At 45.4% G+C, this 19,217-nt stretch overlaps 1 protein-coding gene across 1 annotated transcript; it reads right to left on the minus strand.

Annotated features, from left to right (window-relative positions):
• Positions 1-4,305: 4,305 nt before the first annotated feature.
• Positions 4,306-8,658, minus strand: LOC130190288 (histidine-rich glycoprotein-like). Its single transcript, XM_056409611.1, has 2 exons — positions 8,532-8,658; positions 4,306-5,294 (listed from the first exon to the last, which is right to left on the minus strand). The coding sequence occupies exons 1-2, from the start codon at positions 8,656-8,658 to the stop codon at positions 4,306-4,308; spliced, it is 1,116 nt and encodes a 371-aa protein (XP_056265586.1).
• Positions 8,659-19,217: the final 10,559 nt, after the last annotated feature.

The raw sequence follows: 19,217 nt of genomic DNA on the forward strand, positions 1-19,217 counted from the left end.
TAGAGTCAGGTAGTCTGTAGAGTCAGGTAGTCTCTAGAGTCAGGTAGTCTGTAGAGTCAGGTAGTCTGTAGAGTCAGGTAGTCTCTAGAGTCAGGTAGTCTGTAGAGTCAGGTAGTCTCTAGAGTCAGGTAGTCTGTAGAGTCAGGTAGAGTCAGGTAGTCTGTAGAGTCAGGTAGTCTGTAGAGTCAGGTAGTCTCTAGAGTCAGGTAGTCTGTAGAGTCAGGTAGTCTGTAGGGTCAGGTAGTCTGTAGAGTCAGGTAGAGTCAGGTAGTCTGTAGAGTCAGGTAGTCTCTAGAGTCAGGTAGTCTGTAGAGTCAGGTAGTCTCTAGAGTCAGGTAGTCTGTAGAGTCATGTAGTCTGTAGAGTCAGGTAGTCTGTAGAGTCAGGTAGAGTCAGGTAGTCTGTAGAGTCAGGTAGAGTCAGGTAGTCTGTAGAGTCAGGTAGTCTCTAGAGTCAGGTAGTCTGTAGAGTCAGGTAGTCTCTAGAGTCAGGTAGTCTGTAGAGTCAGGTAGAGTCAGGTAGTCTGTAGAGTCAGGTAGTCTGGAGAGTCAGGTAGAGTCAGGTAGTCTGTAGAGTCAGGTAGAGTCACGTAGTCTGTAGAGTCAGGTAGAGTCAGGTAGTCTGTAGAGTCAGGTAGTCTGTAGAGTCAGGTAGTCTGTAGAGTCAGGTAGTCTGGAGAGTCAGGTAGTCTCTAGAGTCAGGTAGTCTCTAGAGTCAGGTAGTCTGTAGAGTCAGGTAGTCTGTAGAGTCAGGTAGTCTGGAGAGTCAGGTAGTCTGTAGAGTCAGGTAGTCTGTAGAGTCAGGTAGAGTCAGGTAGTCTGTAGAGTCAGGTAGTCTGGAGAGTCAGGTAGTCTGTAGAGTCAGGTAGAGTCAGGTAGTCTGTAGAGTCAGGTAGTCTCTAGAGTCAGGTAGTCTCTAGAGTCAGGTAGTCTGTAGAGTCAGGTAGTCTCTAGAGTCAGGTAGTCTGTAGAGTCAGGTAGTCTCTAGAGTCAGGTAGTCTGTAGAGTCAGGTAGTCTCTAGAGTCAGGTAGTCTCTAGAGTCAGGTAGTCTGTAGAGTCAGCTAGTCTGTAGAGTCAGGTAGTCTGTAGAGTCAGGTAGTCTCTAGAGTCAGGTCGTCTGTAGAGTCAGGTAGAGTCAGGTAGTCTCTAGAGTCAGGTAGTCTCTAGAGTCAGGTCGTCTCTAGAGTCAGGTAGTCTGTAGAGGCAGGTAGTCTGTAGAGTCAGGTAGTCTCTAGAGTCAGGTCGTCTCTAGAGTCAGGTCGTCTCTAGAGTCAGGTAGTCTGTAGAGGCAGGTAGTCTGTAGAGTCAGGTAGTCTCTAGAGTCAGGTAGTCTCTAGAGTCAGGTCGTCTCTAGAGTCAGGTAGTCTCTAGAGTCAGGTAGTCTGTAGAGTCAGGTAGTCTCTAGAGTCAGGTAGTCTCTAGAGTCAGGTCATCTCTAGAGTCAGGTCGTCTCTAGAGTCAGGTAGTCTGTAGAGTGAGGTAGTCTGTAGAGTCAGGTAGTCTCTAGAGTCAGGTAGTCTGTAGAGTCAGGTAGTCTGTAGAGTCAGGTAGTCTGTAGAGTCAGGTAGTCTCTAGAGTCAGGTCGTCTGTAGAGCCAGGTAGAGTCAGGTAATCTCTAGAGTCAGGTAGTCTGTAGAGTCAGGTAGTCTCTAGAGTCAGGTAGTCTCTAGAGTCAGGTCGTCTCTAGAGTCAGGTAGTCTGTAGAGTCAGGTAGTCTGTAGAGTCAGGTAGTCTCTAGATTCAGGTAGTCTGACAACAAGAAGACTCACTCAGGTACTAACTAGACAACAAGAAGACTCACTCAGGTTCTAACTAGACAACAAGAAGACTCACTCAGGTACTAACTAGACAACAAGAAGACTCACTCAGGTTCTAACTAGACAACAATAAGACTCACTCAGGTACCAACTAGACAACAAGAAGACTCACTCAGGTACTAACTAGACAACAAGAAGACTCACTCAGGTACTAACTAGACAACAAGAAGACTCACTCAGGTACCAACTAGATAACAAGAAGACTCACTCAGGTACCAACTAGACAACAATAAGACTCACTCAGGTACTAACTAGACAACAAGAAGACTCACTCAGGTACTAACTAGACAACAAGAAGACTCACTCAGGTACCAACTAGACAACAATAAGACTCACTCAGGTACTAACTAGACAACAAGAAGACTCACTCAGGTACTAACTAGACAACAACCAGACTCTCACATTCAACACAGACAAAGCAAATGAAAAAGCAGAGCTGTGTTTAACGGACATCGTCTGGTTCAACCTTTTCCTTCAGGGTCCTTTGAGATGTAAATTCCACATCCTGTGAGTCCTTTGATGTGAGGAAGAGGCTCCGAGTCTTCCCTCCGTGGGCGTCAGGGACAAAGCTTTAAAAGAAGAAGAAGAAGACGAAGAGGAAGAAGAAGAAGAAGAGGAAGAAGAAGAAGAAGAGGAAGTAGAAGAAGAAGAAGAAGTAAAAGAAGAAGAAGAAGTAAAAGAGGAAGTTGAAGAAGAAGTAGAAGAAGAAGAAGAAGAGGAAGAAGTAAAAGAAGAAGAAGAAGAAGCCTCTCTCTCTCGCTGCCATACCATATGGAGAATCGTCCCAATTTTTCTTTTGCCTTTATACATCAAATGCGGCGCGTTTTCAAGTCAAACCTTTTGAGGCGTGTAAACCACATGCGGTTTTGGGGGCGGCGACGCAAACTTTGAGACTTTTTATTTGATACCTCGGTGAGTCTGACAAGTTTCTGTCACTCACACCTTTTTTTTTTTTTACCTCCATATCTTCTCCACCCATCGATTGATTAGCATACATCAAACCCCCCCCCCCTCCCCTTGAATCTTCAAGAATGTCTTTCAACCAAGCGGCAGCTGTCAGCCATGTCAGAACGCCGGGGGAAAAAAGAAGAAGAACAAGTTAAATTGAACACTATATATAGATTTTTAAAAAGTCTTTCAAAGACACAAGGCACCTTCCGAGTCGTCAATACGAGGGCGCTTCTTCGTAAGTTGGGGAGCGAAGATGAAACGACGAGTCTCTCTTCCCACTTTGTGGCGAGATGATTGTAAAGTGGGTTGAGGGCCTTCTCCCCTTGATGTTCCTGTCCGTCAGCGGGAGACGAAGAGCAGACAAAGACGCTTCTGATCGTTAGCCGTCCTCAAAGTGTCTCAAAGTCTCTTTGTTATCCAGCGAGCGCCGATTAAAAAAAGAGGAGCGATATCATTTATTCATTTTTTTGAAAGGATTCGAGAGCTTAGCGTTCATCTTCGTCAAACTCTCGAGGTGCGCTGATGAAGTCAGCTTTCTTTTTGAGAGTCAAGGTAAAAGGATGTGAAGGGGGGAACTTTTTTTTTCTTCCGCTAGGCACATTTTTTCAAAGGCCCCATTGAGATGAAATAAATAGTGATCAAACTTTATTAAACCTTTTCTTTTAGCGGCAGCCTGTTGGAAGACAGTTCTGAGAAGAGTTCTGTCGAACGAGGTTCTACTGACGTCTAATACATGAAGATATGAACTTCACCACCCACACACACACAATCACTATTTATATTCTATTCTGTTCTCTCTCTATATATATATATATATATATATTTTAAATATATTTATTTATTATATATATATATATATTATACATTCTTGTATTTATATATATATTATATATGTATATAATATATATATATATATATACTTATGATATATATATAATAAATATATGTATATATATTACATATGTATTTATAATATATATATATATTAAAATACATATATAATATAAATATATAAATTATGAATATACAGTATATTATATGTATAATATATATATAATATATTGTAAATGCATGTATAATATATATCTAAATTATAAATATATATTATATATATATTATATGTATTTATAATACATATAGATATACGGTATATTATAAAAACATATAATATATATATATATTATAAATATATTTTATATATATTATATGTTTTTAATATATATATTATATATATACATATATGTATATATAAATATATATCGTACACTCATATATAAAGCTTTGTGCATTGTGTCGAATAGTTTTTTAAAATCTTTTCTCTCCGATGACACCTTGGTTGTCGTTGTTTTTCCCAAACATGATACCTGTTTTCTACCTCTCTGTCTGACACTTCTTTCTCTTCCAACCGTCTCCGGCTTTTCTTTTCTTTTCTTCTCTAGCGCTCCGTCCTGTTGCGAGGTGTCTCTCTCAGAAGTTGAAAAATTCTTTTCAAGCCCAAAGTTTTTTTGCCATCTGCACTTTTCAAAGTGGCTGAGCATCAGGACGACGCTCCGACAGGGGGATTGTGAGGAAGCTTGTGAGGCTCCTTGTGAGGAGCCTTGTGAGGCTCCTCGTGAGGAAGCTTGTGAGGAGCCTTGTGAGAAGCCTTGTGAGGAGCCTTGTGAGGCTCCTTGTGAGGCTCCTTGTGAGGAGCCTTGTGAGGCTCCTTGTGAGGATCCTTGTGAGAAGCCTTGTGAGAAGCCTTGTGAGGCTCCTTGTGAGGCTCCTTGTGAGGCTCCTTGTGAGAAGCCTTGTGAGAAGCCTTGTGAGGCTCCTTGTGAGGCTCCTTGTGAGAAGCCTTGTGAGAAGCCTTGTGAGGAGCCTTGTGAGGCTCCTTGTGAGAAGCCTTGTGAGGCTCCTTGTGAGGCTCCTTGTGAGAAGCCTTGTGAGAAGCCTTGTGAGAAGCCTTGTGAGGAGCCTTGTGAGGCTCCTTGTGAGAAGCCTTGTGAGAAGCCTTGTGAGGAGCCTTGTGAGAAGCCTTGTGAGGCTCCTTGTGAGGCTCCTTGTGAGAAGCCTTGTGAGGCTCCTTGTGAGGAGCCTTGTGAGAAGCCTTGTGAGAAGCCTTGTGAGGCTCCTTGTGAGGCTCCTTGTGAGAAGCCTTGTGAGAAGCCTTGTGAGAAGCCTTGTGAGGCTCCTTGTGAGAAGCCTTGTGAGGAGCCTTGTGAGAAGCCTTGTGAGGAGCCTTGTGAGAAGCCTTGTGAGGAGCCTTGTGAGGCTCCTTGTGAGAAGCCTTGTGAGGCTCCTTGTGAGGAGCCTTGTGAGGCTCCTTGTGAGAAGCCTTGTGAGGCTCCTTGTGAGGCTCCTTGTGAGAAGCCTTGTGAGGCTTCTTGTGAGGCTCCTTGTGAGGCTCCTTGTGATGAGCCTTGTGAGGAGCCTTGTGAGGCTCCTTGTGAGGAAGCTTGTGAGGAGCCTTGTGAGGAGCCTTGTGAGGAGCCTTGTGAGGCTCCTTGTGAGGCTCCTTGTGAGGTCTGCTCCCTCTCCTTGTTCCTACGTCAGGGAGCTGCTGCTACACAACTCTTTTCAACATGAGACACCTCCTCTATCAGAGCTGCTGCAGTACGCTCATGGTGTGTGTGTGTGTGTGTATGTATGATGTATGATTTGTGTGTATATGTGTGTGTATATGAGTGTGTATGTATGTATGTATGTGTTTATATGTGTTTTTATGTGTATGTAGGTGTGTGTGTATGTATGACGTCTGTTTGTGTGTGTGTATGTGTTTTTGTGTGTATGTATGTATGATATATGCGTGTGTATATATGTGTGTGTGTGTATGATGTATGTGTATGTATGTTGTATGTGCGTGTATATGTGTGCGTGTATATGTGTGTGTGTAGATGTGTATGTGTGTGTGTGTGTATGTACACCATGAACACACGACCTCAGAGCACAGAGGTGAATGTGAAGGTGCGACTCTAACTAACCACCGGATGATGTCATCGCCTTCATGAGACGACAGATGTCTCTGTGATGAAATCTAATTCATAAAAAACTAAATGTGAGTCAAGAACCGTTAACAACACGTATGTGTCATGAGCAACGTGGGTCTCTTTGCAGCGCGCTGTCTGGACAACCTGTTGGATATTTGAAGTGTGTTAGAGGGGGGGGGGGGTCTGGGGGCGGGGCCGGGGGCGGGGCTTGTGGTTTAACACTTTAAAGAATCACTTTGTGCGGTGGCCTCAAGAAGAAAAAAACCTGAAATAGCTGAAACTAGACCTCCCGTGTAAATACCCGCCGGGCTTCTGTCCACCGTGTGTGTGTGTGTGTGTGTGTGTGTGTGTGTGTGTGTGTGTGTGTGTGTGTGTGTGTGTGTGTGTGTGTGTGTGTGTGTGTGTGTGTGTGTGTGTGTGTGTGTGTGAGCAGGAATGCTGCAGCGTTGTGTGGCGCGATGTATTTCGAGGCTTTTTTTGGAGCGCTGGACGCTTATCCGAATGTTTTCACCCACACGACCGCACAAACCACTCCCGACTGAAATACCTCTCGGATTCCACCGGGACTAAAAACAGAAGAAGCCGGCGGCCTGAAGAATGCGTCTGAAAAGGTTCCCGAGAGATGATTCCATGCATTTATCCGTCGGACACACACACACACAAACATCTCCACCAACTTCTCATTGTTCTTATTTTTTTTTCTTCTCTTGGTGACGATTCAATTCAATTCAATTCAAGTCAGTTTATTTGTAGAGCCCATTTCACAAATTACAAATTTCCCTCAGAGTGCTGTACAATCTGTACACATAGACATCCCTGACCTTTGACCTTTGACCTCACATCGGATCAGGAACAACTCCCAAACAACCCTTCAGGGTAAAAGGTCAGAACCCTTGAGGAGAGAACAGAGGAGGATCCCTCTCCAGGATGGACAGGTGTCATAGATGTCATGTGACCAGAAGGAATCATTACACACAAATTAAAACACAGTAACAACACAATGAATATGACAGAGTGGATGAAGAGTTGGTAGTCGGCATATTCCACCATCCAGACCTCCACGATCCATCAGGCAGATGGAGGTAGAGAGGAGTGGGCGGAGCCTCAACAGGACCATAGTTGGTAGTCGGCATATTCCACGATCCAGACCTCAATGGAATTTGTTGTTCTAAAACCAATGGAAGACGGATTCTAACGCCAGACGAGAGCGCCGCTTACGTAAACACGCCGAGGCGTTGCGTCAACCGTCTGGACGGGTTTCTGCGTCGCGGTGTTCTGGCAGCGCTGCAGTCGCCACACCGGTTATCTCCTTCTCTTTCCTTGTAATTTAACCTCATTCTCAACACGCCTTCTCCTTTTGATCTGCGGCTTTTTTGAAAGCCTGCGTGACGAACGCAGACGGCGATGCGCCTCCACTCCTCGAGTCCTCAACAGGTTGGATCGGCTTCGGGGATCAAAGATCTGCCGGTTTCTACTCGTAGTTTCTACTTACTGTCTGTTTGAATCGCTCCCGAAAGGCCCCGCATGGAGACAATCGTTGGCCGTAAGGTTTTAAATAACGACAATGAGTCGAGATCCAAACGTCTTTGTTGGAGGGCCGGAGCGCCGGGGAGGACGGTCCAATCACAGGGGGCGGAGCCTCGGTGGACGGCGTCGCCCCTTGGTCGGTTAGCGTAAAGTACGACCGTTGGGATTTACTGACGGTCTGTCGGCCCGTGCCACAGGTTCAAGAACTCTGGAGAACAATAGGAAGAACAATAGGCAGAACAATAGGTCGAACAATAGGCAGAACAATAGGTAGAACAATGCGTAGAATAGGCAGAATGATATGAGTAACAATAGGCAGAACAAGGCATAAAACAATAGGCAGAACAATAGGTAGAACAATAGGCAGAACAATAGACAGAACAAGAGGTAGAACAATAGGCAGAACAAGAGGTAGAACAATAGGCAGAACAAGAGGCAGAACAATAGGCAGAACAAGAGGTAGAACAATAGGCAGAACAATTGGCAGCACAATAGGCAGAACAAGAGGTATAACTATAGGCAGAACAATTGGCAGCACAATAGGCAGCACAATAGGCAGAACAAGAGGCAGAACAATAGGCAGAACAATAGGCAGAACAAGAGGCAGAACAATAGGCAGAACAATTGGCAGCACAATAGGCAGCACAATAGGCAGAACAAGAGGCAGAACAATCGGCAGAACAATAGGCAGAACAAGAGGCAGAACAATAGGCAGAACAATTGGCAGAACAATAGGCAGAACAATAGGCAGAACAATAGGCAGAACAAGAGGCAGAACAATAGGCAGAACAATAGGCAGAACAAGAGGCAGAACAAGAGGCAGAACAATAGGCAGAACGATAGGCAGAACGATAGGCAGAACAATAGGCAGAACGATAGTCAGAACAATAGGCAGAACAATGCGCTGCTTCTCCTCACCAGTTCACACATATATTTACAGATTGCTTCTGAAGAAGTTTTTTTTGTCATTACCGTGTCAACAAACTGTAACTCGACTTTACATTGATTTTTAGTTTTTTAACACGTGCTTTGGCTCACAAAATGGGAGGAGCCAACACAATGTGATAAACAATGAGCTGTCGCCGCTATAAATAAACACTGCTGGTCAAACACCGGTACTTCATTCCAGGGTGTTTGTAAAAAGGTTAAACCATAAAATCAACACACCATAAATCTCCCGAATGAATCGAGGGACGGTCTGAACAGAAGAGCTCAGAGTCTTTGATCCTACACACACACACACACACACACACACACTCACACACACCCGGGTGGGATTCCTTGGTGAGCATTAAAGGTGATTTACTCTGGGCAGAAAAACAAGCGTGGGACATTTCTGGGAACGTCGGAGGAAATCTGATCAGTTCTGTGCAGAGGAACGTCTCGATCTTCATCCCTCACCTCATCTGAGTTCCTGTTGCACGTCACAGATCATCAAACTTCAGTTAGATCACACAACTTCCATAACTTCTATAACTTATGGATAGTTTTTTTGTTTACTGGTGATAACAACTCTTGTGTTTGTTTATTACAGATAGCGGAGGAGGAGGAGGAGGCGTTATGGGAGGAGCTCACGAGCAGTACCGGGTGAGTCCACTGGGGGCTTCTCTGTGATATGAGGCTTTGAGATTACCGTGAACACGTGGTTTATGATCTGGGTTTTGTGATACTGGTCCTGATCTCAAACCTCACCTGGAGAATTCCAGTTATTACAACGTGGGTCTTATTTCCACAGTTTTTGGTCATTTTTATTGCGATATTTTCAGGGTTTTAAACAAACTTATTTGTAAGAAGAAAGAAGAAAAAACATGAATATGAGAATGATTGTCAAACCTGCCTTTTGTAAATATGAATCTCAATTCTTGGTTAAACTTGTAGATTTATTATTTTGGGCTTTGGTCATTTGTGATGAGCTTGTTCTGTAGAATTAATTAAGATTAATTGATAATAAAAAATAATTATTAGCAGCTCTGCAGATGCTCTTGTGTTTAATTTGTATCTCTAGATTAAGTAGGTTATATAATCTGAGTAATCTTACTGATTTTCATATTTCTTGACTCTTCTTTATTGTAACTCTTCTCCATAAGTATAACATTATTAAGATGATGAACACAACTCTAAATACAAGAACCGGAGTTTTATTAAACAAGAATTATCCTTTAAAGTATCGGGTGGAACTTGGAATCTGGAAATGGAAAGATTGTGATGAAGAAGGTTCCACACACACACACACACACACACACACACACACACACAGAGCTCCAGCTGCCCAGGGCTCTAGAGTCACGTCCTCCATGTGATTGAAGGTCCAGCTGGTGGACCAGAACCTTTTGATCCCTTTTCCCTTTTATGAGAAACACAAACAGCTCCTCGTCGTCACCCACACTGCAGTGATTGATACACACACACACACACACACACACACACACACACACACACACACACACACACACACACACACATTGTGATCACAGACGGGCACATGTGCACCAACACACACACACACACACACACTCCTGCATTTTCTAAATGGATGCACACTGTAATCACTGGGCTAATAATGACCTGCTTCAAGAGAGAGAGAGAGAGAGAGAGAGAGAGAGAGAGAGAGGATGGCTGCCAGAACATTGTGTCTGGGTGTTGTGTGTCTGGTTGTTGTTGTTGTGTGTCTGGGTGTTGTGTGTCTGGTTGTTGTTGTTGTGTCTGGTTGTTGTGTGTCTGGGTGTTGTGTGTCTGGTTGTTGGACTGGTTGTTGTTGTTGTGTCTGGTTGTTGTTGTTGTGTCTGGTTGTTGTGTGTCTGGGTGTTGTGTGTCTGGTTGTTGTTGTTGTGTCTGGTTGTTGTGTGTCTGGGTGTTGTGTGTCTGGTTGTTGTGGCTGGTTGTTGTGTATCTGGGTGTTGTGCGTCTGGTTGTTGGACTGGTTGTTGTTGTTGTGTGTCTGGTTGTTGTTGTTGTGTCTGGTTGTTGTTGTTGTGTCTGGTTGTTGTGTGTCTGGGTGTTGTTGTGTCTGGTTGTTGTGTGTCTGGGTGTTGTTGTGTCTGGTTGTTGTGTGTCTGGGTGTTGTGTGTCTGGTTGTTGTGTCTGGTTGTTGTGTGTCTGGGTGTTGTGTGTCTGGTTGTTGTGTCTGGTTGTTGTGTGTCTGGGTGTTGTGTGTCTGGTTGTTGTGTCTGGTTGTTGTGTGTCTGGTTGTTGTGTCTGGTTGTTGTGTGTCTGGGTGTTGTGTGTCTGGTTGTTGTGGCTGGTTGTTGTGTATCTGGGTGTTGTGCGTCTGGCCGGTGACGAGCATCACTTGTTGTGTCTTCATTCTCTTCCTGTACCTTGTATTCAGTGTATGACTGTGTGTGTTTTTGTTTCTGGGCTTTGTTTGAAGGTTGAAGCTCCAACATGTTCATTAGGTCTGTGTTCACTCCTCTTCCTCCTCTTCCTCCCCATGGCCGCTCCATCGTGAACATACGTTTGCATGAACGATGGGATGAAGATGAGAGGCGTTGTTTCCTCGTTCGCTCTACTTTTTGTTTCTCTTCTCTTCTTCGGTCGAGCCGATCGGCCAATCAGAGCGCTCCCTCTCCCCGACGGGGGCGGGACCGACCGATTCCACATTCTGAATTTGCCAAAATAATCCGCCGCCGCGCGACAAGCCGGTGCCAAGTATGCGGGACACGCCCGACGAGGACGTGTCCGGGCCGGAGACAAAGAGCTCAGCTGCTGCCACAGAAACGATATTTATATCGGGAGCAGTCGCTTCTTATTGAAGTGTTTTTGTTTATCTCATTACGGGAGAGGTCCAGGGACGGCTGTGTAATGGTTCCTTTTGGTTGTTGTTGTTGTTGTGTCTTGTTGTTGTGTCTTGTTGTTGTTGTTGTTGTTGTTGTTGTTATGTCCGGTTGTTGTTGTGTCTGGTTGTTGTTGTGTCCGGTGGTTGTTGTGTCCGGTGGTTGTTGTGTCTGGTGGTTGTTGTGTCTGGTTGTTGTGCATGGTTGTTGTGTCCGGTGGTTGTTGTGTCTGGTGGTTGTTGTGTCTGGTTGTTGTGCATGGTTGTTGTGTCCGGTGGTTGTTGTGTCTGGTGGTTGTTGTGTCTGGTTGTTGTGCATGGTTGTTGTGCATGGTTGTTGTGTCCGGTGGTTGTTGTGTCCGGTGGTTGTTGTGTCTGGTGGTTGTTGTGTCCGGTGGTTGTTGTGTCTGGTGGTTGTTGTGTCTGGTTGTTGTTGTTTCTGGTTGTTGTGCATGGTTGTTGTGTATGGTTGTGTTTCTGGTTGTGTGTCAAGTTGTTGTTGTTTTGTCTAATTTGTGTGTGTCTGGTTGTTGTTGTTGTTTTTTGTGGTTGTTGTTGTGTCTGATTGTTGTGTGTCTGCTTGTTGTGTCTGCTTGTTTCCTCTGGTTGTTGTGTTTGGTTGTTGTTGTGTCTGGTTGTTGTGTGTCTGCTTGTTGTGTCTGGTTGGGAACAAACAAGTGGCAGAAGAAGGGAATCTCCACTTCCTGTGTCTCTGCTGCCCCCGGAGGCCGTTCAGGGTCCTACACCCGCACGAGGGATCAGCATCAAACTGACTGTACGAAGACGAGGGTGTCACCTTCCTCACCGCAGGGCGTCTGGGTTGGTTTTATGTCATGATGATGGGGCGACGGTGGGTCAATCAATCAATCAGTCAATCAATCAGTCAATCAATCAATGAATCAATCAGTCAGTCAATCAATCAATCAATCAAACTTTAAAATAGAATAAAATAAGTAACATACATAGAACTCCGGATGCTTTATGAAGAGACGGCTGTACCAATGTCTCCACAGCTGGGTCAGTGGGTAGCAGGTCTGTCTTTCAATCAGGGGGTCGGCGGTGCAATCCCCACCCAAGTCGACGTGTCCTTGAGCAAGGCACTTCCCCCTGAGTCGCTCCCTGTATCTGGGTCCACGGTGCATGAAGATAGATAGATAGATGAATGTATCATGACTAGAAGTCGCTAAATGAAATAATGAGTGTGACACCCGAGGAAAGGGAGTCACATAGGTCCCAATGTGCTCCGAATGTTCATCACACGGTGACGGCGTGGAGGGAAGAAGGATGGAGGATGAATAAAGATATGAACGAGAGAATGAAAGAGATGAAGAGTGAGGATCCAGTGAGGAGGAGGAGGAGGAGGAGGAGGAGGAGGAGCTATGAAACAAAAGATGAAATGAATCGAGATGCTGCGAGGTCCCGGGGTCCAACTCCCCCCCCCCCCCCTCTCTCTCTCTTAACGGTAATCCCTCCAGTAGCGCTGAGCTGTTAGGCTCCTCCATAAATCAGCATTTGTATGAAATACCAGCAGGAGCCCAAAAGGTCAAAGGAGAAAATTAGCAGCTGTCTTTATTCTCTCCTTTCATGTGAACCGCGGGCGGATCGCCAAGTAGCCATCAGCCCCACCTCACTTTAGAACTACAGGAGGAGGAGGAGGAGGAGGACGAGGAGGAGGAGGAGGAGGAGGAGGAGGAGGAGGAGGAAGAAGAAGAAGAGGAGGAAGAGGAGGAGGAGAAGGAGGAAGAGGAGGAAGAGGAGGAGGAGGAGGAGAGAGGAGGAAGAGGAGGAAGAGGAGGAAGGAGGAGGAGGAGAAGGAGGAAGAGGAGGAGGAGGAGGAGGCCGCTTAGTGGATAGCTCTGGTTTATATACTGAGAAGGGGGGGGGGGGAGGAGGAGGAAGAAGAAGAAGAGGAAGAGGAGGAGGGAGGAAGAGGAGGAGAAGGAGGAAGAGGACCTTTCAGTTAATGTTACATAATTACAGTAAAGTAACATCGTGTCCTCTTCTTCCTCCTCCTCCTCCTCTTCCTCCTCCTCCTGGTCTTCCTCCTCTTCCTTCGCTTCCCCCTCCTCCTCTTCTTTCTCATCTTCTTCCTCCTCTTCTTGCTCCCACTCCCCCTACTCTTCTTCTTCCTCCTCCTCTTCTTTCTCATCTTATTCCTCCTCTTCTTGCTCCCACTCCCCCTACTCTTCTTCTTCCTCCTCCTCCTCTTCCTCCTCTCTCTCCATTATTCGACAGCCACTCGGACACAAGAATCCCCAGATTTAGATTTTGGGGGTCAAAGGTCAGCTCGATATCTCCGGAACGTCTGCAGCACATCTCTTCAAATTAAACACTCACTCAGTCCGACGACCAACGATGAACCGTTCTCATGTTGGTGGTGAAAGGTCAAAGGTCAAGGTCGCAGCGACCCGAAAGTGGAGAGCGTGGAGTCCAGACCGTTTGACTGAAAGTCGATGTGACGCTCTCTAACTGGTGTTGCTGTGGGAATGTTTTCCCAGAGCGTCGTCTGCCAGGCTCTTTGTTGACGTTCCTCGGTGCCTATCTGCCTCTCCGGCCTCCCTCTGCACACCTGCTGAGCCCCGCGTGACGCTGGGAACCGTCGCCCGGGTCAGAACGCTTTTATCTTAGTTTAGAAACTCTCTCAGGGAAACATGTGTCTGCAGCTGGGTGACCGCTCTCCTTCGGCCGTATCGGGGAAGGAAGTCAACAACACACACATGTTTAAAACGTAATCAAATCAAAGGTTGTATTTAATCGAATTATAACTTTTTATCGCCGAGAATGTTGAATGTACAAGAAAATTGGCTCAAGAAAATATAAAAATGTACTATGAGACCCTTTCCGGTTCCCCTCTCTCTCTCTATCCCTCTCTCCCTCTCTCTCTCTCTCTCTCTCTCTCTCTCTCTCTCTCTCTCTCTCTCTCTCTCTCTCTCTCTCTCTCAATGTGGTATTCTTCCCCCATTCGTTGCCGCTTTCCAAAGTCACACATGTGGGCCTTCAGACACATGAAGCCTGTGTAGTTTTTATAATTGCAGGCCGCTCGCCTCGAGGTGAAAGCTCCCTCTACATGTGGCGTTTGCATTATTTTGTCCACACTTTGATATCGACGAGCCAATCAAACTGAAATATCATGACTGTGAGGAGAAGATGGGGAAGATGAAGGATGAAGATGGAAGATGGAGGATGGAAGATGGAGGATGAAGATGGAAGATGGAGGATGGAAGATGGAGGATGAAGATGGAAGATGGAGGATGGAAGATGGAGGATGAAGATGAAGGATGAAGGATGAAAAGTGAGGATGAAGATGGAGGATGGAGGATGAAGATGGAGGATGAAGATGGAGGATGGAGGATGGAAGATGGAGGATGAAAGATGGAGGATGAAGATGAAGGATGGAAGATGGAGGATGAAGATGAAGGATGAAAAGTGAGGATGAAGATGGAGGATGGAGGATGAAGATGGAGGGTGAAGATGAAGGATGGAGGATGAAGATGGAAGATGAAGGATGAAGAATGAAGAGTGAGGATGAAGATGGAGGATGGAGGATGAAGATGGAGGATGAAGATGAAGGATGAAGGATGAAGATGGAGGATGGAGGATGAAGATGGAGGATGGAGGATGAAGGATGAAGGATGAAGATGGAGGATGGAAGATGGAAGATGGAAGATGAAGGATGAAGGATGAAGAGTGAGGATGAAGATGAAGGATGTAGGATGAAGATGGAGGGTGGAGGATGAAGATGGAAGATGGAGGATGAAGATGAAGGATGAAGATGGAGGGTGGAGGATGAAGATGGAAGATGGAGGATGAAGATGAAGGATGAAGATGGAGGGTGGAGGATGAAGATGAAGGATGAAGATGGAAGATGGAGGATGGATGTCTCTCTCTCTCTCTCTGTCAGTCTCTTTCTCTCTCCCCCCCCATCTCTCCCTCTCTCTCCCCCTCTCTCCCCCCCCCCGCCCCCCTCTCTCCCTCTCTCTCTTGGCAGCCTCCGCTCTCTTCGGGGTCTCGGTCTGACGAGCTCAACCGGATTAGGCAGAGCATCACAGACATTTTTTCTATACATTATTAAACTTTTAAGCCACCGAAAAACAGGATTTTAAGAAGAAAGAGGGAGAGTGGGAAGAGAGTAATTATTCACCCCCCCCCCCCCACACACACACACACCTTCTTTAGCAAATCCCTCACTCAACATTTTCAAAAGATGAGCACTCAGGGATTTTACCTGATCGTTGTTGAGACTGATTTATTATTTATTTAGACTTTTTATCCACCAAAAGTTGAGTGAAAGTATGTGTCCTCACACTGAGTTAAAGTGTGTGTCCTCACACTGAGTTAAAGTGTGTGTCCTCACACTGTGTTAAAGTGTGTGTTCTCACACTGAGTTAAAGTGTGTGTCCTCACTGAGTTAAAGTGTGTGTCCTCACACTGTGTTAAAGTGTGTGTCCTCACACTGTGTTAAAGTGTGTGTCCTCACACTGTGTTAAAGTGTGTGTTCTCACACTGAGTTAAAGTGTGTGTCCTCACACTGAGTTAAAGTGTGTGTCCTCACACTGAGTGAAAGTGTGTGTCCTCACACTGAATGAAAGTGTGTGTCCTCACACTGAGTTAAAGTGTGTGTCCTCACACTGAGTTAAAGTGTGTGTCTTCACATTGAGTTAAAGTGTGTGTCCTCACACTGAATGAAAGTATGTGTCCTCACACTGAGTTAAAGTGTGTGTCCTCACACTGAGTGAAAGTGTGTGTCCACACACTGAGTTAAAGTGTGTGTCCTCACACTGTGTTAAAGTGTGTCCTCACACTGAGTTAAAGTGTGTGTCCTCACACTAAGTTAAAGTGTGTGTCCTCACACTGAGTTAAAGTGTGTGTCCTCACACTGTACCCACAATGTCGACTTCAAAGCCGTCTTAACTCTTTTAATTGTGTCTTCTTCGTCTGACCGGCGTCTGATTCTGCTGACGACTGCGCTCCTCTCTCTCTTCTCCTCATCCTTCTATCCCTCCACTCATCCCTTCTTTCCTTTTACTCTCTCTGCTACAAGTGTCAACTCGGGCACAAGCCCCGAAATTACTTCTTTCTTTTTAATGAGTGTTGACGTCCACCGCTCGCCCTTTAACTCGTGCAAACAGAGTGATGATGTGTGCCCCCCCCTCCTTTCTCTCTCCCACTCTATTTATTTCTCTATCGCTCTTTTCTTCTTCTATTCCTCCTCTGAGCCTACAAACAGACATTCACGCTTCTCTCCTCTCCATATGGGCTTTAATTTGCCATTGTCCCCCAAGATATTCCTCACTCAGGCTTGAGATAAAGGGATAATCACTTCAAAGGGAAGCTGGGGGGGGGGGAGAGAGAGAGAGAGAGAGAGAGAGAAGGGGGGGACGCCCACCCTCCCTCCTTCCCTCCCTCCCGGCTGAAAGGACAAGTGGACAATACGCTAATTGAGAGGGGGAACTGATCACAGGGTCTGTTCAAAGGGAGGCCTGGCCACGCCCCCTACCCCCCCCCTCCTCCTCCTCCTCCTCAGACGCACTTCATTTTATTAGTGTTTATGGTGATGCTTCAGCCCAAAATTATCACTCAAACCCCTCCGAAGCCTTTGAACTGCAAAATATTGTGTTATTTGCAATTAGCCCCCCCCCCCCTCTCCTCTGGGTTGGTTTTTTTTGGTGTGTCTCTGCTATTTTAGCACCAGTGTAGGATTTGAGCTGAGGAAGAGGGGGCGACGAAGAGGCCCGTGCGGATTTTTTTCATTGTTCACATTGTGGGAACGTATGTGTGTGTGTGTGTGTGTGTGTGTGTGTGTGTGTGTGTGTGTGTGTGTGTGTGTGTGTGTGTGTGTGTGTGTGTGTGTGATGTGATGTGATGCAAATCCAAGAGAGAGAGAGAGAGGCGGCCTTCTCTCGGACTGATGCAACTGCTGACGCAAGATCACAAATATCTAAATCTACGATAAACAGAAGGAATCTGAACTCCTCGGTGTGTTTCTGTCGGGTCACACACACTTCACACTTTCTCCTCCTCCAATTAAAGAGGAGCGCTTCAACTCCAGCGCAGGCCTTTTCATTTCTCGACCACGAGCTCTCAATTAGCCTCCGGGTCACCCGGTTTTATTGGGGGGGGGGGCTTTCTAGCAAGTCGTCGGCAGCGCTCTCGTCCCGCATTGTGCTTTAAAAAAGAAAAAGAAAAGAAAGAGAAGCGTTTGGATCTCCCTGTGAAACGGCGAGGGTCCCCACAAAGGGGTCAGGGCCGGGTCGACATCAAAAAGGAGGCTGCTTTACGGCACCCTCTCTCTCTCTCTCCCTCTCTCTCTCTCCCTCTCTCTCTCTCTCTCTCTCTCTCTCTCTCTCTCTCTCTCTCTCCCTCTCTCTCTCTCTATTGTCCCCCTGCTAAACACCAGAGTGGGCATTCAAGGGTCAACAGGTGTGGTCTCGTGGGTTTCGGCACTTTCCAGATGAATAATTATTTTAAAGAAGACGGCAGCTTGTATTTTTGGGTTGATTTGGTGATTTTTGCCCGTCAGCAAAAAACTAAACTGTCTGCAGACTCCTCCTCCTTTTTTTTCTTCTTCTTTTTTTTTTTTTGGCAGTGATATATGCGGCCTCATTTAATTTGAAGATAAAGTCTCAACCCGATTGTGAAATATCCTTCTTTTAACGGTTGTCCTGCACATTTGTATAACCGCCTCTGAGAATTACATCTTCATATTCTGCACACGGAACAATAATGGTTCTTAAATAGTTCTCTGAAGAACCATCATCTACTAGAGAACCATTCTTTCATTTGAAACACTTTTATAGGTTCTTTGAAGAACTATTCAATGACATGGTTCTTTAAGGAACCTTGGGTTGAAAGGTTCTTTGTGGAACTGTAAATGGTGCCTGAAAGAATCATTTTTTGAAGGTTCCTTGAGACACCTTTATAGGTTCTTTGAAGAACTGTTTAACAACATGGTTCTTTAAAGAACCCTGGTTTGAAAGGTTCTTTGTGGAACCAGAAATCGTGCCTTAAAGAACCATTTTAAAGGTTCTTTGAGACACCTTTATAGGTTCTTTGAAGAACTCTTTAAGGAAATGGTTCTTTAGAGAACCCTGGTTTGAAAGGTTCTTTGTGGAACTAGAAATAGTCATTCTATGGCATCATTCTGAAGAACCATTTTTGGTTCCAGATGGCACCTTCATGTTTCTGTGTGTGTTATCCACAAACAAACACACACACACATACACACACACACACACACACACACACAAACAGAGACACCCAGCCGTCCGCTATCAAACGGGCTTTTGTGATAACACCTTGCAGTGAAAGAAAATGTCTTCAAAAGATTTACATTTTAAAATAAGCCGCTGGACTGAATCCCCAGACGCCGGCGTGCCGGAGGTGTTTGGCGGCGTGTCGACGTAATCAGCTCGACACCGAGGAAACAAGAAGGGCTCGCCATTGTGCATATTTGTAAGAAAGCTGGAGCGCGTTAAAATTCCTCAGCAACATGTGTCAGAACTAAAAATGTACAAGTGGCGAGAAAGCATTGAAAATAATACCGTACTTCATGCCATGTGGCTCAAGTGTCCAGATTTGGACACTTGGACAACACTGCTGACACAACTATGAATCCAGAAGGGAACTTCCCTTTATAACTCATGAACTAATCACCACCTGAGGAAATGAGAGAAGTTGGCTTGCATTAGTTCTCTTGTCCTTTACCATCATGAGAGTTTTGTGAATTTGAATCTTCTGACGTCCACAAATGTACAAGTGGTGAGAAAGCATTGAAAATAATACCGTACTCCATGCCATGTCCACGGAATTGTCCAAGTGTCCAAATCTGGACACTTGGACAATTCCGCTGACACAACTATGAATCCATAAGGGAACTCACTTGTGTATCCCTTTCTCTATAACTCATGAATTAATCACCACTTGAGGAACTCAGAGAAGTTGGCTCGCATTAGAGTCCAGATTTGGACACTTGGACAACGCTGCTGACACAACTATGAATCCATAAGAACTCACAGCGTTTATATTCCTCTATCTCATGAATTAATCAGCACTGGAGGAACTCAGAGAAGTTGGCTTGCATTAGTTCTCTTGTCCTGTACCATCATGAGAGTTTTGTGAATTTGAATCTTCTGACGTCCATAATTATATTCTCCTTTTTAAAGTTTTTTTTTTCTACTCCAA

The sequence above is a fragment of the Pseudoliparis swirei genome, chromosome 24 (assembly GCF_029220125.1).
Source record: "Pseudoliparis swirei isolate HS2019 ecotype Mariana Trench chromosome 24, NWPU_hadal_v1, whole genome shotgun sequence".
Taxonomy (NCBI): Eukaryota; Metazoa; Chordata; class Actinopteri; order Perciformes; family Liparidae; genus Pseudoliparis; species Pseudoliparis swirei.